At 41.5% G+C, this 24,664-nt stretch overlaps 1 protein-coding gene across 2 annotated transcripts; it reads left to right on the forward strand.

The window, feature by feature from the left end:
- Positions 1–1,390: 1,390 nt before the first annotated feature.
- Positions 1,391–24,664, forward strand: LOC110975380 (CUB and sushi domain-containing protein 1-like). 2 transcript variants are annotated; one of them, XR_015423389.1, is made up of 26 exons: positions 1,391–2,549; positions 4,394–4,655; positions 4,793–4,834; positions 5,163–5,210; positions 5,488–5,597; positions 6,126–6,196; positions 6,644–6,834; positions 7,197–7,640; positions 8,781–9,119; positions 9,382–9,498; positions 10,688–10,804; positions 11,362–11,718; positions 12,360–12,476; positions 12,708–12,815; positions 13,621–13,977; positions 14,689–14,805; positions 15,222–15,572; positions 16,064–16,171; positions 16,515–16,865; positions 17,030–17,149; positions 17,530–17,637; positions 18,551–18,901; positions 19,811–19,927; positions 20,358–20,708; positions 21,728–23,304; positions 23,591–24,664. XR_015423389.1 is itself a non-coding variant. In XM_087130069.1 (25 exons), the coding sequence occupies exons 1-25, from the start codon at positions 2,511–2,513 to the stop codon at positions 21,889–21,891; spliced, it is 4,857 nt and encodes a 1,618-aa protein (XP_086986195.1). In that variant the 5' UTR covers positions 1,391–2,510; the 3' UTR covers positions 21,892–24,664. The 2 variants fall into 2 exon arrangements, 1 of the variants encoding a protein (XP_086986195.1); XM_087130069.1 differs by having other exon boundaries at positions 21,728–24,664.

A 24,664-nucleotide genomic window follows, 5' to 3' on the forward strand; every position in this document is an offset into this window, starting at 1 on the left:
CGATGAGAGTTGTTAGGCACTGCGGAATGAGGTTGTTGGGCACTGCGGAATGAGAGTTGTTAGGCACTGCGCGATGAGAGTTGTTAGGCACTGCGGAATGAGAGTTGTTAGGCACTGTGCGATGAGAGTTGTTAGGCACTGCGGAATGAGGTTGTTGGGCACTGCGGAATGAGAGTTGTTAGGCACTGCGCGATGAGAGTTGTTAGGCACTGCGCGATGAGAGTTGTTAGGCACTGTGCGATGAGAGTTGTTAGGCACTGCGCGATGAGAGTTGTTAGGCACTGCGGAATGAGAGTTGTTAGGCACTGCGCGATGAGAGTTGTTAGGCACTGCGGAATGAGAGTTATTAGGCACTGTGCGATGAGAGTTGTTAGGCACTACGGAATGAGAGCTGTTAGGCACTACGGAATGAGAGTTGTTAGGCACTGCGGAATGAGAGTTGTTGGGCACTGTGCGATGAGAGTTGTTAGGCACTGCGGAATGAGAGTTGTTAGGCACTGCGCGATGAGAGTTGTTAGGCACTGCGGAATGAAAGTTGTTGGGCACTGTGCGATGAGAGTTGTTAGGCACTGCGGAATGAGAGTTGTTAGGCACTGTGCGATGAGAGTTGTTAGGCACTACGGAATGAGAGCTGTTAGGCACTGCGGAATGAGAGTTGTTAGGCACTGCGGAATGAGAGTTGTTAGGCACTGCGGAATGAGAGTTGTTAGGCACTGTGCGATGAGAGTTGTTAGGCACTACGGAATGAGGTTGTTGGGCACTGCGGAATGAGAGTTGTTAGGCACTGCGGAATGAGAGTTGTTAGGCACTGTGCGATGAGAGTTGTTAGGCACTACGGAATGAGAGCTGTTAGGCACTGCGGAATGAGAGTTGTTAGGCACTGCGGAATGAGAGTTGTTAGGCACTGCGGAATGAGAGTTGTTAGGCATTGCGGAATGAGAGTTTTTAGGCACTGGGCTATAAGAGTTGTTAGGCACTGCGCGATGAGAGTTGTTAGGCACTGCGCGATGAGAGTTGTTATGCACTGCGCGATGAGAGTTGTTAGGCACTGCGCGGTGAGAGTTGTTAGGCACTGCGTAATATGAGTTGTTAGGCACTGCGGAATGAGAGTTGTAAAGCATTGCGCGATGAGAGTTGCTAGGCACTGGGTGATGAGAGTTAGGCACTGCGCAGTGAGGGTTTTTTGGCAGCACAGTGAATGTTGTTCAGCGGCGCAGTAAGTAAGAGACATTGCGCCATCTCGTGACTCCCAGGAAGATTCTGGCCTCGTTCCTTTACTGGAAATTCAAACTTATTAGCACTGAGACTGGGACACTGGGACCAAAGCACGAAGATTGGAGCAAACCATCAGATCAGCCAAATATTAATTTAAACACTCACTGCGCTGTCAAATAGCTCTCACCGTGCAGTGAAACAACTCTAATCGCGCTGTTTAATGACTCTTAAGGCGCAGTGTATGTGGCCTGAATGTACACCATAGTCTTTCGGCCATCACAATATAGGTATAACTACAAAATGGGCAGGATTGAGTTTGTCGGAGCGTTTCTTTCCTACCTTGTCTCAGGCTACCAAATATATAATAGGCAGAGTGATGTTAATCTCGCCTCCAATGCTTACCCATCGCCCAATAATACACTACACCGCGTTCTGCATGAAAACACCAGTGCGACAAATAAAGCTTGTGTTTTCAAGGGCAAATCATTGTGTGATGAACGGTAGCGATCTTTTGAAAATGCTTGTACTTGCAAATTAAAACCTGTTTGCTCCTGAAAATTGTAACAAATTGCTGTGGAAGCTATACAACACCATACCTGTCTTCCTTCTCCACACAAAGAGTACCAAATTATGATAAGGCATCATATACTTAAACAGTGGTAAATAGATTTTACTGGTCAGCCATATCAAATTGGACGCAAGGGTAATTTTTTATTTTGGAGGCTGGAGAGTAGAAGTATTCACGGCAAATTAATACCAGTCTGTGGTGAGGAATTATTTACAGTTCGAAACAACATTTTCTTTCAGTTTTAAGATACATTGAAAAACCTCCGCCATTCCATTCAAAAAAATGTTTTCAATCGAATGAATTCAGGCAACACCCTGGAAAATGGCGTTCACGAGAGTATTTGTGTAAACTGTCAACTTGCAGTGGCGGGTCAGTTTGTTTGGTCTATTCACGTGTAACTGACCATGAATGATGAGTGCTTTAGTCCCTTTTTATTAAAAACAGAATGCATGGAGAAATTTAATAACGGGTCACTCTTGGGGGAAACAAGAAGCGGGATGACCTCGTTTCTGTGGCCCTGACTGGGTAGGCTTGCAGCCGCCGCTCGTTCCTGTGATTGTCATGAAAGGAGCCCATGAACGTCGTTCTGTCTGAAATCGTAAGAGTTTGTGTGTACCTGTTTACGAATTCGCCAAGGCCACAGCACCACCCAGTGCACAGGGTATAAAGTACTCTCATCGGATGAGAGTCGCGAAGCGGCGGCCAGTCAGTTCATATCAGCGGAAATATGGATTTTCGAGGAAAATATTCCCAGAGAAATGGACGGGTGAGTACAAACTCGGTTACTTGTCATTTGACTCTGATGTTAGAATGGTTTAACACTGTACAAGTTTGGTATATACTACGTGACATGATAAGGTTTATTTGGGTTCGTCAGTACCATGCCGTGGAAAGTTACAGAATTTGTCGGGTTCGCTGACTATGAACATAGCCATGAGATACATCAATGAAAATACAACACCGCTGGAAGTTGTCGGCTGATGCGTAACGGCATGGAACTGCGTGTATCCATATATATCGTCGCGCGATTAGTTGTGACAAATTTGTTGATAATGTATGCAAATCCATTATGTGTTGTTTGATCCATGATATAATGGCCAACGGATAATGTATCGACAACCGACGATATGTATCACAAACTGACTGATAATATACCGTCATTAAGCGATAATGTAAAATTTCTAACCAGTTAAGCTTCCATCACCTGCCCAACGGAATACGTGTATGTATCAGCCCACGATGTATCAGCTGACACCACCAGGTTCTCTTAAGAGGGCTGTTACGGACCACACCTTGATTAATTTTGCTTTTCAGAATCTAAAATTAAGAAAGGAAGCATTTCACATGTTTTGTACGAAAACGACCATGGTGACCCCTGGGCAATTAGCCCAAATCTGGAAACAGTCCGTAGGAAACTTACAAGAGGCCATAGTTAAAAAACTTGGGCCGAACCTGTGGAAAAAGTGAGGATAAAAAATCAGTATCCTTTCTGCAAACAGTTAGTGGGCATGAAACCAGTGAAGAGGCCAATACCTGATCAAACATGGCTGAACGTGATGACAAAGGACAGAAAGCCTTTTGTCATTTTTTGTCAGAAAATAACCACTTCTAAACATTGAGTTATCTTTGACTGAAAGCTGCACAAACCATGGGCGTAAAACATATGGCAGGGATCCTCCACTTTTTAAGATGGGGGATGGGCTATTGAATCATCCTTTTGTGGTGAGCAAAAGTGAAGAATCTTCTGACTTCCAACGACTAGAATGCATTCAAGATCACTCAAAAAGGAAAGCGACTTTTTTAAGCCATAAATATATCATTCTGAATAGAACAGATGTACATCACTATCATAAACATTGCCCTCTGTATAGAGTCACGTCACGTGGCGTTCCCCTCCCCCACCCCCCGTTTTCAAAATTTTCATGGCCGGGCAAGTCATCCCCGCAGCCTTTCTCCATTCCCCCATCGCACCCCCCCCTAATTTCTGGCAAAAATTACGCCACTGGCAAAAAGCCTATACAGAGCTTCGGACAAGGAAGCTTTTGACTAAATAGGCCTACAGCTTAAATCCGCTGAAAATGCTGCAAAAGAAGCCGCTTTTGTATTTCCTGAAGTGACCGTTAGTGACCACTAGGTGACCTTGAGCAAAATTCTGTTTACACCCTTTATACCAGGCTTGGTCTAGGAATGAATTATCAAGTTTGCCCGTAATCGGGTGAGGGCTGTGATAGATGCTTTTCATGAATTGCAATCAAATGACCGCTACTGACCGGCGAGATCGAAATTATGTTGTAACTAACGGAACTGAACCGCCGTGGGATGTATATCCTAACTGCTCTCCAAGTAGGAATATAACATTAACCTTTATTAATCCCCAGAATCATTAACTACTATCCAAACTTTTCCACTTTGAGCAGCTGCTTCATTGCTTATTGCAAAGCTATCTGAAGAAAGAGACAGAGAGAAAAATCTTCCCAAATTAATCTGCAACATTCACTCGTTTTTCTCTTAAAGGTCCATCATCAGTTAGATTAGTAGATTATTTCGGGTTGCTACGTTGTACGTTATACATGTACTGAATAAATTTTTGCAACTTCTTCAATATTTCAGAGTTTCTCCAACAATGGTTTTATACACGAAAACCACATCGACCCGTTCTACCAATACCAAGGTCCCGGAGGGCGTGCCATGACCCGGAATGCCCTACCGCCCTACGGCACCAGTCACCGGCTGGCATTTGGCGGTGACACGCTGACTGATGATCGTTGGAGCGGACAGAGATTCTGCGCGCGAATCGCACTCGTATTCTTCATAGCTTGCGCCATTGTTTTGACCGTAGGATTAGGGATCTTTGTTGCTCTCTATTTCGCAGGTAGGCACCGTAGGCCTATAAGGCAGTCATTATTTCTGAAAATTATACGCGAAAAAACTCAAAGCATTGCCTATTAATTATTGAACACCTAATATTGGACTATTTTACACCTGTTACTACCCATGACTTTATTGCAGGGTTGCCGGGTTTGGTTGACGTCAGTACAGTCTCACCCACAGGTAGGCCTAATTCCATGTGAAAATTTAGCGTAATATAATGTTGCTATTTATTTACTTGATATGCAAAGAATTTACAAACAGGCAAATTACACATGTAGATCACACCGAGAAGATGAAAGTCATCTCAACATAGAAACAATAGTTCTTCAGTATTTATCTAGCTTTTGTCTATAGGCCCTATGTAGTTTCCACATTTCGAATGAATCTCTTCTGTGGTTACCTTACTTCAAGTTGTTTCATCCATGTCTGTCTTCTTTGCAGCGTTGATCTTGAAGAGTGATCCCTTGCGTTGTTGTCTTTCATTTTCTTTTATTTCTTTTTTTTTTAGTTGGGATTACTTCTGGTACTGGGGACCCAGGAAATTCTGCTTTGTCCGGTAAGTGCAATTATACCAATTATAATCGCTCAATGGCAGAAATATTTAACCGTCACGCTGCCAAAACATGCCTTGCTGCTGCACAGCAGTCTAATGAAGTGGTCGCAGGCTTTGCTTACAAGCGCTAACGATAGCATCGACCCCAAACAATTGGACGATCCCGAACTGAAATTAAGTGCTGGCACGGGGAAAGTGCAGCCTGACATTACACTTAGGCCCATGACCATAATTGGGTAGACCACACATTATTGACTTCTATGATCAATTGGTATTGTAGGTCCAGTTACTGTGTTCATGACACTGACAATTCAGGACACGTTTCGAGATGAGTACAACAACCCAATGTCTGAGGGTTACCAGAATCTTCAAGATAAAGTTACAGCCACGGTAAAAATTTGATTTGAACTATCTTGTTAAAGACAAAAATATAGGTATAGAGAGTGTTTAATTGATGCTTAGATTGTGAAGTACTGTTGTTGCTGGAAATGGGAGGGGGGAGAAAGAGAGATGACTTACCCTACCATAAAATTTTGAAAAGTGGGATGGGGAATCATGACACCATGTGACTCTGTATAGAGGCTGATGTTTGTGATTCTGTTATGTTGTGTCATGCAGAATCTTACAGCAGAGTGGCATGACTTTTTATTCTGCTTCCTGTTTTAGTGACAGCATTTTCTGTTGCTGGGAAGTCAAAACAAATCTTCACAAAATGGGGATGATTAAATTGCCCAACCCCACCCCTGGAATTTATGCACATGTACACAAGCCTTATGCTCAGAAGGTTTGGCCTTCACATAAGTAGTGAAAAGGGTGTTTTTAGTGGAAATACTTTTCAAATTAGTAAAACTTCCAAATTACATTTAAAATATTATAGCATTCATTTTGTTAAGTCTGAGAAATTTTGATTGACAACAGGTTGGCAACTTAATAATAGGAGACAACAATCTTAGAGGCGTTTACCGGCAAGTGACTGTTCTTGGCTTCAGGTGAGATTGAAGAAATCTTGAATTAGAAAATAAACTGAACACTTTTTTAATGAAAATTACTGAACCCTGCCTGAGGCCTCAATCAAAATTTAGATTACAAATTCATCCTGGAATACGGGCGATCCACAACACTGCGCCTCTGAAAATTCGCAATACGTTGATTAATCTCAATGTGTGAAATCTGTCCACCCAATGCGCATGTGGAAAGGGTCAACAGATTTCGCGCACTGTGATTGGTGAACACGTTGCAAACTCTTGGAGGCGCACTCTTGTGAATAGCCTGCGTTGTGAATACTTTATAAGTTTTTTTACATTTAAATGTGCGATTGCGGAAAGCAAATGTCTGTATGAAAATTGAATTTTGGTTAAGAATGGAATTTGTTTCATAAGAAAAACACATTGAAACAATTTTCTTTGTGGACGTTTGCTTGCGTCTCTCTCCTCCAGTGATGGGAGTGTCCTTGCCAGAATAAGACTTCTTTTCCTCCGTGCTGTTATCGACGTTGTTGAAGCTCCATCCGACCTGAACATCATCCTACGGATGTTTGTAGATGACGTGAGGGAGCTTATCCAGAACGGCATAAACCAACCGGGTTGCTGCGAAGGGCTAGACATCAGCGGTGTTACAGTTGACTCTGGTGATTACATATATGCAGCTTTCGGTCGGGCGCGTACATGCTGGTCCCGAAGAATAACAACCAAGGTTACCAAAGGAACAATTCAGATTCAAACGGAGAGGCTAAACTTGGAAATATTCTCAGCCTTAAAATAAGTATTAACTACACTTCAGTTCCTTTAAAAATGTATAAAACAAAAGATAGAGATTTAGCACAAATTCTTTAGTATTGATCGACGCGTTACTTTGTTCTATGAAATCGAGGCAGGACTGTTGAATGAAAAGATGCAATTCTAGACTTTTTGGCAATGATGTTGCTTCATCTGTCTCGAAATCAAAGGTATAATAAAATTGATTTTCATATGATGTTTCTTTCTATTAAAGCTACAATCGCACCATCTGGGGAAAACACAGTAACTGTTCCTGCCGATATGTCGACACAGTCGCAAAGAACCGAGACAGTGGCGCCCAGTGGACCTCAAACTAATCCACCAACTAATCCACCACCTGCCCCGCCATCTGATCCACCAACCCAACCCCGAACTAATCCACCAACCCACCAACAAACTACTCCGCCAGTCCAACCAGCAACCCATCAGCCAGCTGTAACAGCGACCGGTCCACAAACTGTCCCATCGACTAACCCACCAAGAGGCCCCACCGATGAGCTCACTGACTCTCCCACAAGTAATCAACATACCGATCCGGTGGTTGGTGTAATTGCCACTACAGCAGACTTGGAAACAACTGAAGTAGCACAGACTGGAAGCTTTTCAACAGAAGCGCCAACAGAGCCTATAACTTTTGCCACCACTCCCGACACAAGTAGTGAGTAACTGAATAAGCTTTTCGCAGTAGAGGATTTGGTTGTATTTTAAGGTCTTTCTTCTCAAATATCAGTGCTTTATTACATCACGGTGTACTTCAGCTGCTCTCAGAATCCCAAACGTCTCAGAATTTGTTTCGTTTGACAAGCGGAAAGTGTGCGCCTTTTCTCTCCCCTTTTGGCTTACAAATACACATATAAACTATAAACAATAATAAACATTTATCAGTATATTTGACTACATCTCAGAAAATGTAAATCAGTGATGTCGCTAGAAGTTGACCTAAACGAGACAAATCAGCCGAAAACCAAACAACCATGGAGCAAAACCACGAACATGCTTTTCCTTGACAATAGCTGGCTTTTAGAACTGGCAGATTCGATGTCAAACATACCGATTTGTTGGACACGCATAAATCAGGTATTGGATATTTTATGAAATCTTTCAAGGAACCAGGAAATAGAAATATTTTTTATAAATTGTACTAAAACCTCTTGAAATTGCATCTTTGGGTTTCAATTAACCTTATTTTGAATTTTTGTTTTGCAATTTAAATCCATATTTCGATTTTTTTGCTTTATGCTAATGCACATTTGCATATTCATGAGCAGAACTATGATGTCATCCAAGGCACTGAATCTCAACGTTGCACTGATTTGTGCACTGAAATTTTCTAGATATTTTTAACCACTGCTATGGCAAATTTTGTTTTCTGTGGCAATTTATTGCTTTGTGAGTATATGGCAATAATACAGCAAAATTCCTTTTCACAGAGATGTTCCCATATAGCAAATTTGGGATTCACAATTTAAACATGAAAACATGCAACCTGAACCTTGTCTTCCTGGATTTACATCAGAGCAAAAGCGCCCTCATTTGTCCAGAAATGCTTGGGCAATTTTTAATGTTTGAAAAAGTGCACCGCTCAGTTCATATAACTCAAAAAAGATGTCAAACAATCTTCACAAATGGAAGACGAGTACAGAGATACACAATAGAGATACAAAAGTGATTTTAAGAAAAATTCATTTCTTGGTTCCTTTAAGCAGTCTGTTTTGGGAGTTGGTGCTTGTTTTTATTTTTTCCTATGAAGTTTTCCCATTAATCAGCCATGATTATACTGATCATTCTTTTCACAAAGGACTCGAAATCATCTTTTTAAGTGCAAACGACTCCTTGACCATCCGACCTAATTTGACCTTTCCATCCAACTCCTCGACCACAACCTGGATCATCAGCACGGAGGACCAGTGGCGGATCGAAATGACCTTTGTGGAGTTCTTCGGGAAGGTGTCTCCATTCGCCCTGATCGTTGGGGACGGGAACGATCCCAAGGACCAGGCCTCCGTGTTCTACAGACGTGGATTGGGAGGGAGGGCCGTCCCTCTTCTGCTGTCGTATGGGAACTCTACTTGGGTCTATGTGCAAGGCAACCTCCCCGAAGATGGTTATTTCACCGTCAGAAGTGTTCCCGCCACAGGTAAAAGTTTCTCATTTCTACAGAGTTACAATGGTGGAATACAGATTAATGTGTAATATCATTACAATATGAATATGCATGTACAACATAAAACACAGTAGTTGTGGATTAGATATTTATACAGAATATTACCATTTATGGTAGTATATCCATTTCCCATTGCCTGTCTTGTGCCAAAGTGACATCGGTTTTTTCTCGGGCAGCTGCTCGAGAGGACTAAATTCTCAGGTTTCAGACCATTTTGTTATTGAACTTCTTTCAGGTGCCCTGACGTGTCCGTCTGATATGTGGGACTGTGGGCATGCTGTCTGTCTTCCCAACTTCCAGGTTTGCAATTCAGTTGAAGACTGCATAGATGGGTCAGACGAGAACTGCCGTCGTAAGTCTTCGCTGTTCGTGCGTTTTTATTTGTTTGTTTGTTTTTTGTGTTTTGCTTTGTGTCAGTGAACTTTGTATATGTACAGCGCATGCACAAAATACAGCGCATTGCAGACAGGTTGTGGTAAATTATGAGGTAAGGATTAAGGTGAATGGACTTGTCCTTAATTTTAGAACACAGTACAGCTTAGTAGTCCGCGGTCTGTGTACGAAAAGCTCAGTAGTCAACTAGAAATAGTGCGGTGGCGTGTTCCAAAATATGTTTTGAATTGTTATGATCGAACTTCAAGTATTGGGACAATACTGAAATCTCCTCAGTAGCAAACCTTCGCTTCTGCTTCAACAGAAAACTAAGAGGCTTACAAAATTCCATTATGCCGGAGAACGCTACCAGGTGTAATTCTTTTCTCGTTCTGCAACTCAGTGGAACAAGCTCCCTCAAAGGTTAAACGGATTTTAGTGTCCCTGATTTAAAAGCCGTAGGCTCTACACCCCACTCAAAAGATAAGCACCCAACGATGTGTCAGTCCAACAATCAGTCTTCATTATGTAGCCGGTACAATTGAAAGTAGATGTACGCGCACGTGTGATCGTTCTTCTCGGCGAAGCCGTCATGCTCAAATTCACCTAAAGCTCGTTGGAGCTAGCATGGCGTCAGGTTTTCCCTATTGGTGTCTGTAGAAAACTGGTCTTGCCTCGTTGGAATACGGAACATATACGGTCTCGATGTTCAAGTGAATCGAGATCCTCTGAATTTGTTCTTGTCCATGGTATACTAGGCAAGATATGGGACGGAGGGGTACCCCCTTACCTGTCCAATCCCTATACACACTCTAGACTATTGTTACCTAACACATTCCCCCCTAGAAGTCTGTAAAGAATTCCTGAGATTCCGATCAAACAATGACCAACACAAAGGCTAGGGGTTCTCTCCGTCCCTTATCTTGCTTCAAATGCTTCATGGAAACCAAGATGTTAACCCTAACAGCCCTCAGTCCTTCACCTATTGGGGGACTGAGGACTGTTAGGGTTAAATGATCACTAGTGTCATGATTGAGTGAACATGTAAAGCCAATTATTTAAAAAAATAAAAGGCACATTAAAACGTGACACATGGAGTAATAGGCCCGAAAGATCGTTCAGGGCAGTTTTAGAAACAAAAATTCAGGCTTTCTCATTATTATGTACAGCTTTGAATGGATGCGATCTGCGTAATTGTCAAAATAATGCAACGTGTCACCCAGTAGGCCTGACTAACTACCGGTGTGAATGTCTGCCGGGATTCGTTGGAAGAAACTGCGACTCGGGTAAGAAAAGATATAAGTCACAGTTCCTCTTCCTAACTTTGACCTGGAATATTACGCACCTCATTAAGACCCGCTACATAAACGCGAACAAAAAATAAACCTGTATAGATTTTGTACTTTAACTTGAGAAAGCAAAACATATTTAGGCATTGTTGATCGAGGGTTCATTCTTATAAAAACAGAGAAATAACGAACCTAGTTATTATTAATGATGCACTGTTTTAAATTCCTTGTTCTGAAAAATTTATTGCTTAGTGCCATTCAAACGAAGTGTTTTAGTTTGATTTTGCCATTTGCCACACATACTTACACTTCAAGTGCATGATCTTTAATTTTTTAAAGACATAAAAATTGCCTCAGCCCCTAACAAATCCCAAATCCCACATTTGGCTGCACGAAGCATTCCGCTGTATAGAACAGTCGGGTCACTGGTAGCAACGCTATGCTTCATCCAAATTTTCGGATATGGCTTTAACCTTTCCCCTACATGCTTCTTTTTATCAAAACAAATGATCGGTTAAATGAGGTTTTACCTTGCTGTCCTGTTTGAATTCTAGTTCCAGAGTACTTCAACATTACTGGAAACGAGACAGTGGAAATAATTTCACCGAACTTTCCCGACGCATACCCAAATTACTACGACAATGTGTGGATCATCCAAACGGACGAAGACGAGAAAGTCCGGATACGATTTGTCGAATTTGGGACAGAACTTGGATACGATTTCTTCCAGGTTGGCGACGGCACAGATTATCTGAACACCGTTACTCGCTTCTTAATATGGAGTGGGACGCTGAAACAACCCCCGACATATTTGCTATCCAGAGAGAATGCAGCCTGGATACGATTCACGTCCGATATTTTCGTAGTTGAAAGTGGCTTCAAGCTTCTCGTTTCAAGCGTTCCCTCAACAGGTACTGATTAATAATATGTACTGTTGACAGTCTGTATAGCATTATATGTAAGAAAATAAATTTCAGTTGATCATGCTGTAGTTGCTACAGTTCACTGAGAATATGTTAACGATTTTTTCCCCTTGCTTTAAATGTGAAGATACAATCGATTGTTAAATTTTGCAAAAGTTTCGTTGTTATTTGTGTTTGGGTACATCAGCGCACTGTAAACCATAGTCCAAGGATACTTGCATTTTTCTTGTCCAAATTTGCAAAAGTTATTACAAAGAAATTTCATTAATGCGATTGTCTACAAAATTTTGTGTTAAATTAGACTTGGGGTTGACCAATATGCATTTTATAGTTTGACCAGTGAGGGATGAACATAACCTTCAAGGTATTTAATGACAAAATTCAATGGGGAAATAACAGTTTAATGTAAATCCGCACCTTGAAAAAAAAAGAGACCCAAACTAACAAACACCCCCCCCGAAAAGAAAAACACCGTGACGCACACAACGTAAACATGTTTCACAATAGTCATTTAATTTTTTATTATAGGGATTAATATGTACTATTACGTCGGTGTAATTCAGGCTTGTGGAAACATTCACTTACACCATACATACTTGTAATTTTATTCATTTTCTGTGTTAAAACAGATGTGTTGAGCTGCACCGTCGACGAATTCGACTGTGGCCAGTCGGTATGCATAAATGCCGCGTGGAGGTGTGACAGGTCGGCAGAGTGTGTGGACACGAGTGACGAATTTTTATGCGGTAAGTTTCGATCATTAATTAATTAGCAGTGCAACAAGCACAAAGACTAGGAGTCACCCCCCAAAAAAACGGGCTATCGCGAATGTATTGCTCTATCTACAGTTTCCATGAAATCGGGACATAAGATGTTGCAACAGGCTGAAGTTAGTGACTTTGCAGGGCAGGTCAGTCTGATTATTGCCGTTTGAACGTGATCAGAATGTATGTTTTTAATTTCTTTTGTAAATACAGGCTGTGTCGCCGACCCCTGCTTAAACAATGGAACTTGCCAACCTGTGTCCTTCTACGGTTTTCAGTGTGCGTGCCCAAGTGATTTATACGGGCAGATGTGCGAGATAGGTAAACTTATTTTCTCGATCAACCCAATGTTTTTTGTAAAGTGAAATTAATTTGTAGCCAGGGATGTATCTTTTCCCACGAGTAAAGGTGCCTTTCCATATATATACTTTTTGGGGTGCGTTGCGTACACGATGCGTTCACGCGTTACACTTTCACGAACACAGAAATCGACACGCGTGTGTTGCGTTCGGCCGAAACGCAGCGCTTGGCGCAAGTGTTGACGGGCAAATGGAAAGGCGCCTTTACTGATATGACGCCATGAATAACTTTTGTTCAACGACTGCATTAACTCTTGCATTTTTCCACAATGCATGTTGCAACAGTACCTTTTCAGTAATTTTAGCTAAGCTTCGGTGTCGGCGGGACATTGATTTTTAGGACTTCCAGAAATTGCATAATTGGAAAAAAATACTCCAGGCACTAAGATCGAGAAAACAGTTGAGAATTCTTGACTTCTCAAATTCAGTTCTTCATCCTTCTTCTAACGTAACTCACATCGTAAACACCAGGTGAACTTCTAACAGCAACCAAGAAAATCAAAGGAAAGACCCAAGGCAAAAAAGGCCAAAATATTCATCTTAGTGCAGATCAAATTAAAAAGAAGAAGTAGCAGATGGAATTGTTCATCTTTACACTGGAAGTTGCTTTCTTGAAGAGGAACACCCAATTCAAAAGGACCAGAAAACTGCCAAGAAAACACATTTGGCGAAGATCCAATTCCGATCAAGAAATCCTTACCAAGGAATGTTCATTTTTTGTGTCGGACGTTACATTTTTCTCACTATGCTTCAATCCCCACCTTTAGTCCCAGAGAGGCTGGCTGTTTTCCTCGACGCAGGGGAAGAAACTCAAATACAATCACCGAACTACTCAGACAACTACCCGACAAGCATTGACGTAACCTGGACCATCGAAACAGTAGAAGGCCATCGGATTCTCCTTAACTTTTCGAGTTTTGACACAGAGGTGTCTTTCGACTTTGTGAGGGTCTCAGATGGAGGCGGCGAAGATGGAAACAGTACCGAGTTTTTTGTTTGGAGTGGAAGAAAGAGGGCACCAGCTTTACTTTCAAACGGAAAAACAGTTGTGCTCAGATTTACATCAGACCAGCTGGTCACTCAAAGCGGTTTTTCTGTGACAGCCAGCAGCGTTTCGTCGAACGGTGAGCAAACACAATATGCAAACTTGCACTTTCATTTTTAAAGGCCACTTCAAAATATAAGGGTAACAAGAGGAATTCGAGGTCAAATTGAAAGTGTGTTCGGCTTTTTGTCTTCACATCACATAATTCGCAGAGCATAAATCGGTCAGAAAAGGGGTCGGCAACTCATACATGAATGTAAACAATATTATAATCTGGACTCTTTTGTAAATGCAAAAGTTTCATTTAGTTCGTTTTTAACTTATCCCTCAGTCCTTCAAGTTGTACTTTGAAGACCTGTGTATATTTATTGAAACTCGTTTCATCTGAGGCAGATTTCTTTTATGCGGACTAAATAATTTATTTTTGAGTTTTGCCCTGCCCGACGTATATTTTAACACTTTATACTTTGATTATGCCCCCGAAAGGCTTGTGAAAAAAACCACAAGCATACTCGGGTGGGACTCGAACCCACGACTCCTTGCTTACTAGTGCAGACGTGTTAACCACTCGACCACCGAGCTTGCCGGTGTAGGCTGGCTGGTTCAAATCAGATGTAGCACGGGGTACCGCGAACAACTATTTCAGAGATGGATTTGCGCCGGGGAGATGTAAATTAATTTTGGATTTTTTCCCTGCTCCATGTCGGGCAGAACAAAAATCCAAAATCAATTTACATCCATCTTTGAAGTAGACTAAATAATTGCTTTGTTGTCCTTGGTTCCTTTCCAGTGACTTTGAACTGTTCTGCCGACGAGTTTGACTGTGGACAGTCGGTCTGCATCGACAGCACCTGGCAGTGTGACTACCAGGCAGACTGCCTGAATGAGTCCGATGAGGACGGCTGCGGTAAGTCTTAATAAACCGCCAATTATCTTTCGCACATTTTGCCTTTGCCTTTTGCATCTGAAAAAGATGACACCTTAATGCCTCATTTGAAGGGCCAAACACCTCTGCGTGCTTTTTCGTCACTTTGAGTTTGGCCGTTGGGCAAGAATTAGACCTGAAAAATGAAACAGCGGGGACACAGCCTCATTTTTTGTCTAGAATCCTGGGCTTATATTTTGCAGGCCTATACACATCCATGTATCAAGGGGGCGGTGTTCAAGTGTAGTTGAAGTATACCGTCAGTATTCGAAAGTAATTGTCAGTGTGGTCTTGGTGCTTAATTATGTTTGTTTTGTGATGGAGCACAGCATTGACTTACGGAATTGAAATTTTGTTTAATTAAATCTGTTCCCAACAAACTTGATCATTTATCGCAGGTGGGAATTCTATATTCGTTGATGAAAATGAAACAGTCCGTCTAGCCTCGCCTGCTTATCCAAACGACTATCCAGACAATCTGGACCTCTCTTGGGTCATCCAGACGACAGAAGAACGGAGGATTCTCATCTCCTTTCAAAGCTTTGTCACGGAAGCCGCAGCCGATTTCCTGACAGCGGGGGACGGTGGCGACAGCGGGGACGAAGATACCGTCTTCTTTGCCTGGAGCGGAGGCAAGACGCCACCTCAGCTGTTATCCAGTCACCAGGTGATGTGGCTTAAATTTGTCACAAATTCAGCGACGACAAAAAGGGGCTGGTCGTTATCTGCCGTCAGTGTGCCGTCCAATGGTGAGTTTTTTGTAATCTGTCATCACAGACTTTTAAAGATTACACTGCAATTTTTTTTATTGTAGGCCAACAAGAAAATACTTTTAATCATACAAGGAATATATTGGCAACTAGTGCTATGTGACCAGTTCTTGAATGAAACGAGAGAAATTCTTCTCTTGCATTATTTTGAAATTTCTGGGTGCTCGCTGATGTGATGAACTGGACCGAAATATTGCTTTATGTCCCAGTCTGATGGCATCAAGAATTCAAAGGTTGTTTCAGTCGACTTAGGCCCAAAATGAACATTTTTAGTTAAAATGAATCATTTGTGTCTGGTACCCTGACAAACTGGAATACATTTACACTTTGTCTGTGCGGTATACATAATTATTTTGTGGTTGGGTACCACGATGAGCAATATCCAACGGCTGGGAGAAATCTAAATCTTGTGCTTGAGGATCCGCAGCCAAATACTGACCACACCCACGTTGCCTTGGTTACTGATGCAGAATCACTAGTCTGCCCTCCGGGTACAACTGACTGCGGACATTCTGTGTGCGGTACTCCTTGTAACGTTCAACGGGACTGCCTGGACGGGAGAGACGAGTCGAATTGCGGTATAAGCTCAAAAGTTGTTCCTTTTTACTAAACCAAACTTCCGTGTATTAAAATTGAAGCTGTTTTCACGTCATGTTGCATACTTCCCCAACTTGTCCAAAAATATAAATTCTTTTCCAAGCAAATTTTAAGAAATGCCCAAAAAACTGTCCTGAAGACAACATTTAATGGGGTCGAAGTCTTGCATCTAATGAAGGATAAACTTTTAAAACAATAGCAAGCCAGCATTAATATAGGAAGATTTGAAATCCGATGTATATAGAGGAAGTTCGGTGTAAATATTGAGCTGTTACAAGAGCTGCCACGTGTTCGTAAACACATCTTGTTTGTCTGCTTTTGCAGATGGACAGTTCGACGTGTACGTGACTGGGGAATCCGAGGAGATAACTTCACCTTTGTTTCCGGGGTACTACCCCAACAACATTGACTTCACGTGGTTCCTTCGGACGGACCCTGACAAGAAGATCTCCATCACGTTCTCGGCTTTCAGCACCGAAGCAGAGGTTGATTTGTTCCGTGTAGGAGACGGGGTCGTCAGTGAAAACTACACAGGCATGTTTCTCAGTTGGTCTGGTGCCTATGTACCACCTACCTTATTGTCAAGCAGCAATGAAATGTGGTTGAAGTTTGAAACCGACGGAGGCTTCATTCAACGTGGGTGGTCCATCACGGTTACCAGTGTGCCGGATACCAGTAAGCAACATTCAATGCCCTACTTTTTCCAACTGCTTTTTATTGGCTTCGTCTTCGGCCCTTCTAATCTTTTCTGACACAAAAACCTAGGCCATACCTTTTTTCTCATACTGCTGAATGAAGTATTGAGCTCACTTTCTTCTTTGACATTTTCCTCTTCGCAGGTGAGCTGACCTGTCCCCCGATGACTCATGACTGTGGACACTCAGTCTGCATAGAACCACGTCGGTCATTTTGTGACGGAGTGACCCATTGCCTTGACGGCACCGATGAAGTAAATTGCGGTGGGTAAACAATATTAAGGCGTGTGGTTTAAAAGTGATCAGTGGGGTTACATGCACCGTAGACTCCGCTTCCGAGACGGAAGAGAAAACCCCCTTTCAAATCCCAGTGAAGCCTAAAAAAAAGTGGACTGGGTTTTCAGACATTATACTTGAGACAATATTCAGATATTCAGAATATTCAGACAAAACTGAAGACTCCCCACCTTGCCTGCAAGACTAATTTTCTGGATTGCCCCCGGCCTTCAGCCTACTCTTTGAAGAAATTCGTGGTTGAAAAGCCTGAAAAAGTGTAAGTAAACAGCCGGTGTTCAGCCAACAGGCGGTCATCTTACCCTATTTTCAACGTGGTCTATTCACTTCAAAAAATTTGTTTCGCATAGGTTGCATTGGTGGCCCCTGTCAAAACAACGGGACCTGCCATGCATTGACGGGCTTTAATTTCTTCTGTGAATGTCCAGAGGATTTTGCTGGAACACTTTGCGAAACAGGTAACCGATAATTAATTGGTCCATTTCATATTATAATGTAGTATGGAGAAACGTACATGGCCCTTTCTTGGGTAGCAAAGATACGTTTCTTTTTCCTGATTTTGTGCAGTTATATAATTGGCAAACATGCATATAAGTCTGATTGTGAGAGCCCTTTGAAAATGACAAACTCGAAGTACCGACATACCGTTTTAGTACTTTTATGCACGGTTTATGTTTTAAAGGGTAGCTGCAATCAATGATTTTGACTACAGACCTGTAAAATGCACCTTTGTGCCTCGGTAAAATTTATTTTGAACTTGATGGTTTCACTATTTGACAGGGTAATTTAATGCCTTTTGGGGTTTTATGCTGAGTATTTCCATATTCATGAGGAAAACTGTGATGTCATCTCAGGAAGAAGCCTGAATGTTACATTGGTTTGTATGCAAAAAAGTCTTGCGTTTTTGTAGGTTTTCCTGCACTAAGTTTTCTCTTCTTAGCTGAATCGTTGTTGTTGATGTGCATAGCAATAAGAAACATTCAACCCTTCTTTCAAAAAGTTTTCAGTTAGTAAATTGTGGGTTCACAAATACTTTTACAATACAACACAAATACCTATGCCCTGAGCCATGTTTTCCTTAGATGACCTCACAGCAACAGCGCCCCGAATTGTCCAAGAAATAATGGATAATTTTGATTGTTTAAATGTGTGCATTTTTCAGTGCATTTAACCAAATAGGAGTGTGGATGAGTTTTCCTGCATTGAAGAAAAGTACAAAGATGCAGAAAAATTCATTGCAGCTACACTTTAAAAGACAACAATGCCTTTCTGCCATCCCAACTTTGTAATTAAAGCTCAGTTACTATTCTAATTTTAAATTGATGAAATCATATTTGATGTAGAAATCTCTTTATATGTTTTTTACTTCAGTCCCAGAGAACATTTTCGTTGATTCGAACGAAACGAAGGAAATTACCTCCCCTAACTTTCCAAACGGTTACCCCAACAATGCCTTTGCTGTTTGGGTAGTCCACACATCAGAAAACAGAAAATTGCGAGCGGAGTTCGCAAATTTCAGCACAGAGTACAGTTACGATGTGGTCAGTGTTGGGGATGGTGCCGACTCGACACTCGCATCGACCCGTTTCTTTTCGTGGAGTGGTTCCAAGACCCCGCCGGTTTTGCTTTCAAATGGAACCGTGGTGTGGATCACATTTTCCACGAGCCCCTTCAGCAGTCAGGATGGCTTTGTGATACATGTGACCAGTGTTGCATCGTCAGGTATAATTAAAGAAATATTTTGTGACTCTTTTTATGAAGCTATTCTGTGGAACTATCCAAAAATGTTTTGCGCTGCTTTGCAAGAATGATTATCCAGTAAGCCTAACTTCAGGGAAGCCCTTTGTCTAATTTAGAAATACTCCTGAGAAAGATTTATAGAAATTTAATTAAACAAGGGAATAAATGTGTTCTTGGCTGGTCTCAATCAAACGTGCATTTAAGACTGGCTCACCAGAATGGACGCAACTATTAAATGCCCGAGTCGCAAGTACGTATTTATTCCCATTCATAAATTCCATTTTAGACAGAGAGTCAAAGGAAATCAACAATAAATTTCCTTTAATTTTGTTCAAGAATAATACTTTCATTTCCCCGAACAATCCCCGTCCATTTGATGGTATTGCTTGTGCAAGTAATCCAGAAGAATCTCCTTATGTGGACTTGGGGCGCGCGTGGCGAGTTCCACACGCCGCCTGCTCACGAACTCTTGACCAATCGGAATCTATTAAACTGTCTCATATCCAGGTGCAAGCGCGGGCATTATCACATTGCAAAAGGCAGTATCAAATGTTAAAACACGGTCACGTGATGCGTTTCCACCAAAAGGAATATTAAAAAAAAAATATAAAAAACTATCCTAGGGATTTATAAATAATAGGCCTTGTGTAAGAAAACTGCAGCAAGTATTTTTTCAACTTTCTGCAGTAAAATTTGTCTGGAGATGGTTAACTCTGCACCCCCTCGGGACCATTGAAATTATGAAAAACATGTTGGATTCAGAATGGTTAGGGTTAATCATATTGCTAGTGAGACCTTTTCTACTGAAGTGGCCCAAGACTTACAAATGAATAGGAATTGCACTACTGGGAAATTTCAAGTTCTCAAATCGAAGGTTTTTTGTTATTGCAGATGTTCTAAATTGCCAAGTTGATGAATTTGACTGTGGCAAGTCCGTCTGTATCGATGGTTTCTGGGCTTGTGACTTAGTTCCCGACTGCCTGGATGGTGCCGATGAACTGAACTGTGGTAAGAATTACTGTTAATCTTGGCATCGATTTCGGTGGAGTAAGGGTTTGGTAATCCAATTAGTGGACCGTGTAAACGGTGGCCGCCTTTACAAAAGGCCGGCAGTATTACAGAGGAGAGTCGTTGGAACATTTACTTTCATTTCAGTTTCGATGTGGATGCCGCTTCACCTGTAACTCTGCATTCTTTGGGCGTGCTATATTATTTAAATCAACTACCTGTTTGCATTCGCAAAATTCGTATTAACTTGATTCACCTATTCATTGTATGTATAACATACATGGCAAGATGGAAGACGCTGACTCCCTTCACTGCTAAGCGGATTCTTTCAGCATAGATTTTGGGATTTTTTTTTAAAAAAAGAAAAAAACACGGACTCCCCAGTTGGATTATTTTATTCTCACCTGAACCCCCAAATCTTTAATCACAGATGGACACCGTAATGTGTTTGTCCCTGCCAACGGCAAGGATCGGATATTCTCGCCTCTTTACCCGGCAAACTACCCAAATAACATCATGGCGACCTGGACTATCTGGACAGAAGAGGACTGGAAAATTCTCCTCACCTTCGACACTTTCAACACCCAGGAAGAGGCGGACTTTTTCAGGGCCTGGGATGGTATCGACCCTTCCCAGGACGAGGACTTGTTGGTAGAATGGAGCGGAGTGGAGCCACCAGACGTGCTGTCCGTGGGCAAGGCAATGTCGCTTAATTTTACATCTGACGGCAATGTCTCCACCAGTGGTTTTTCTTTGATTGCACACAGTGTACAGCTATCAGGTAAGTCCCCTTTAAGTATCAAAGATCAACAGTAGAGTCCAAATGTTTCCATGTGGTCGTAACGAACGCTGACGGCTTGAAAGACGTTAGTCACACAAGTGACACTGTGTGACGTCAATCCACCAAAAAGTAAACAAAATAGCGTCCAAAACTCGGAACATTAATGTCCTTTTTAGGTGACAGTGACGCCTGCTAAAGCCAAATTGTTGTATTTGAACTTTGTTTATGGTCGGCTACTTCGTGGACGATTTGGGCTGCATACGTTATGTATTAGGAGAAAATGGGCAAAATGAGCAGTACTAAGGGAGAGGGACCGGTAAATCGTTGTACGTCCGTCATGCCAGGGTATGTGTCCGAGACTCAACGCAGACAGTAATGTTGGCAAAGTTGAACCTGACCCAATTTGCCCAATTGTCTGCGTGGACGTTTGCGTTGGTCACAGTCAAGTGTTTCCAAATGGTTGTGTATCCTCTGAAACCGATCGGCGATGCTCCCTGCGTCTCTTTACCTCGTTGTGGAAACCAGGCTTAACTTACCGACCAAGGAATCTGAATGGCAAAAAGTGTTTCGTGGTCAGGTATCTTGTCACCAGCTCGTGTGCGAGTGAGATATTCTGTTGGCATGACTTTGGTGTTTGCCCTTATACAGTGCATCAAGGGCAGTAAAAGCAGCAGGAGCCATTCAAAGCCATTTCTGTTTTAAACATGTCTTGATCAACAAGCATACGAGCCATCATATCCAACTCGTGGGAATTGTATGATCATTTCGCAAAGCGATTTTTGTGGATTCTACTGTATTACTGAGCACAAGTTGAACCAGATTTTCCTCACCGTTTCCAGTGTTACACTTTAATCAGTCGTCTTTCAAGAATGTACACGATTTCTAACATGACGTTTGTATTCCAAGTGAATTGCGTTAATTTGAAATGAGATGGAGTTGAATTTTACCTCTTCTTCACCTTGTCCTCGATTGGAAGTGTGCACGCTCATTGTACTGGCCTGGTTCTTTTTGCCTTTCAGCAAATGTGACTTGTTCGCCGCACGAATTTGACTGTGGATTCTTCCAGTGCGTCGAGACCAGTCTAGTTTGCGACCAGGAAAGAGACTGCTACAATGGGCGTGACGAGAGCGACTGCCAAGATGACAAAGATAAACCCGACGACGATGACGAAGACAAAGAATGAAAAGAAAAAACACAACAACAACAAATTTAGGGAATAATCAAAAGAGAGTTTCTCCTTGTAATGTAATCTTCTGGCGGGCAGTTTTGCGTACTAAGATGGGCTCCATTTCGCTCAGTCTATTAGCATATTATACACCATCTTGAAGGTATATAATTTTGAATCTGCTTAACTGAAGGTTTTAACGTATTCAGTTCTAGCCGTAGATGAGTAGTTTCTTCACTAGTCTAGTGGTGTGAAATGAGCATCGTTGATAATCAGCGTTGAGTTGATATTCCGTTTAATGAAATAATGAAGAAAAACTAAGATGGTCTACTATTTCCTTTGCACTCCCTGCTTTGTTGTGAAAATTGATGATGGGTAAGACGATATATTGTCAGATTTAGGAAAAAATCTGATTATATTATCACTGTATAATCATGCCCATCTGTTGATCAAAATATCTATTAGTATTGTGACAAAAAGTAAAATTGTATGATTTATTTTTTTGTGCCTTTTATGCCTCATGTTTTATTTTAGTTGGACAGAACGTTGATGTACAGGACTGCTCTTTATACCATTTGACCTGGTTCTAAACTTTGGGCTGTACCATTATTTCTCTAGTTCCATGCAATCGAGAAATAGAGATACCTCTATTTCGGAATAAATTGTCATTTTTGCGCGCCATGCGGATGTTTTTGCCTATATTTTGGGGTCCATCTGTTTCAGCCATTTTTCCGCTCTTGATTTGCATACTCCTAGTTCATGTGGCCAGGGTAATTTCTTGTCGTTGTTCCAGGTCTGTGTCTGGGAAGGGCCTCGCCCAAAATGGAACTGAGTTCTAGGTCGTTAAAAAATCAAAGTTTGAAACAGGGAGCAACGGTCTTAGTAATTCGATAAATTTAATTAAAGTTCTTATTTCCTATGTGTCACATAGTGATATTAAATCGGAATTACTCTTAAATTAATAATATCGTATAATCTTGGCCCTAAGAGTTGAAAAGATAAACGTGGTATTTAGTGGTGAAACAAGATTTTATTTTCCTGAGCCGCCACCCCCAAACATTCCTGAAGTCAGTCAAGCTTACTAGAATCATGGCTGAGTGCCAGTTGAGTTGTTATTGGGAGATGTAGCCACTCATTCATTGATTTGAATAATGAATATTTATGAAGGGCAGCACGCAAAACATTCTGAGTTCTTTGGAATGAGGCGTGGCAGTGCTGGAATTTTTCCTTCGGGTTTAAACAGAAAAGATATGGGTTGATGTGATCAGTTCGTTCCTGGATTCCGAGGAGAGGGCAGCAGCCAGCCTGAATTACTTGTAGTCGTGAGTCAATGAGTTAGTCTTGAGTGACTTCTAATTATGGAAGTAGAATAAATTACATGTACGTTCAGACTGTTCTGAGAAGCGGAAAGCCAGGAAACGCCCAGTTCCTGTAAGTTAGCTATGTATAAATATGATATATTGGATATTTATTTTAGACATTTGTTCCTTTGGAAACCAGATATTGAGGCAGTGAAAATGAGATTCGCCGAGATATTGCATAAAATCCTAATTGGTCTAAGTAATTTGAGTTGAGCTTGTTGCAGCACTGAAACAATTTATCGTTATCTTGGAAGTTGACACAGTTCATAACACTTCAAGTTTATTAATGAATATTTGCGTTAAATGTAACTTGGCCAGAAAAACCAGAAACATGGGAATATGGTTGTAATTTTCAGGGTTTTACGTTAAGAGGAATAGGGAGTCGGTTGACCGGTGGTGACAGAAGGATTGGACCGCGGCGGCGGGACGCAGAAACTTGCCGAGTCAGCCACAGGCCACAGAAGCCGACTACAACGCAACTTGAAGAAACAGAAGCATCATGGTGGCGGGACATAGAGGCGCTCATCACCTCATTTGTATTGTAATCAAAAATGTCAATATAAGAAATTATCCTTATTTTGTGTTCTTTTATAAATGAATGTAAATATTGTACACTCAAAATAAATTTCTAGTAGCAGGTGTGTATATATTCGTGTCTAAGCTACCAAAGGTCTGTCCCTAAGGGAAGGACAACTCTAGGGGTGTGACACTACGCAATATTTTTGTAACTATACAAGTTGTTTTTGGAAAAAAAAGAGGACTCCAAAATGCCTTTTGTAGCTATGTGGCTGTCAGCCAGTTGTTTCACATTTGAATTGTTGATATAATTGGTTCATTTTAGCTGTTATTACACAGGAGTAAAGGAAATCTACCTGAACGGTTTGACATCGTTCTTACTTGGGATTCAGGAGTGTTTTTTATTTTACAATTTATTTTTTGATATCGTTAATGATCATTTTAGTTTTACCTTGAGTATTATTGAACAAGTTGAGACGTACATTCTGTTTACAATACGGGCGATTCACAATAATGCGCCTCCAAGAGTTTGCGACGCGTTGGCCAATCAAAACGTGCGGAATCTGTCGACCCTTTCCGAAAGCGCACTGGGTCGACAGATTTCGCACATTGTGATTGACTAACGCGTTGCAAACTCTAGGAGGCGCACTATTGTTAAACGTCCGCGTTCACAAATGACATGCTTATCTTGTGATTTAACCAGCTAATAATGTTGTTATAAAGTACCAATCACTGGATAAGGTGAGTCTTTCGCAAATAGCCCGAGTAGCTGAAGGCACCATTAAAACAAAACAAACTACAGTAATGCTTTAAACGTTTGTTCGTCACTAATCTTTAAGAACCCTCGAGTCACATTCACTATGACCTACCATTATCTGGACTTCAGTGAATACAATAAATTTGAGTCAACAATA

The sequence above is a fragment of the Acanthaster planci genome, linkage group LG02 (genome assembly GCF_054643075.1).
Source record: "Acanthaster planci isolate LZ-2023a linkage group LG02, COTS_SCS, whole genome shotgun sequence".
Lineage (NCBI taxonomy): Eukaryota > Metazoa > Echinodermata > Asteroidea > Valvatida > Acanthasteridae > Acanthaster > Acanthaster planci.

Bases quoted from the DNA above. Each gene is read 5' to 3' on its own strand.
- LOC110975380 (XM_087130069.1), top strand. From the start codon at position 2,511: ATGGATTTTCGAGGAAAATATTCCCAGAGAAATGGACGG. The intron at 4,835-5,162 runs GTAGGCCTAATT...TTTTTTTTTTAG, and splicing joins CAGTACAGTCTCACCCACAG to TTGGGATTACTTCTGGTACT. The intron at 13,978-14,688 runs GTGAGCAAACAC...GTTCCTTTCCAG, and splicing joins CAGCAGCGTTTCGTCGAACG to TGACTTTGAACTGTTCTGCC.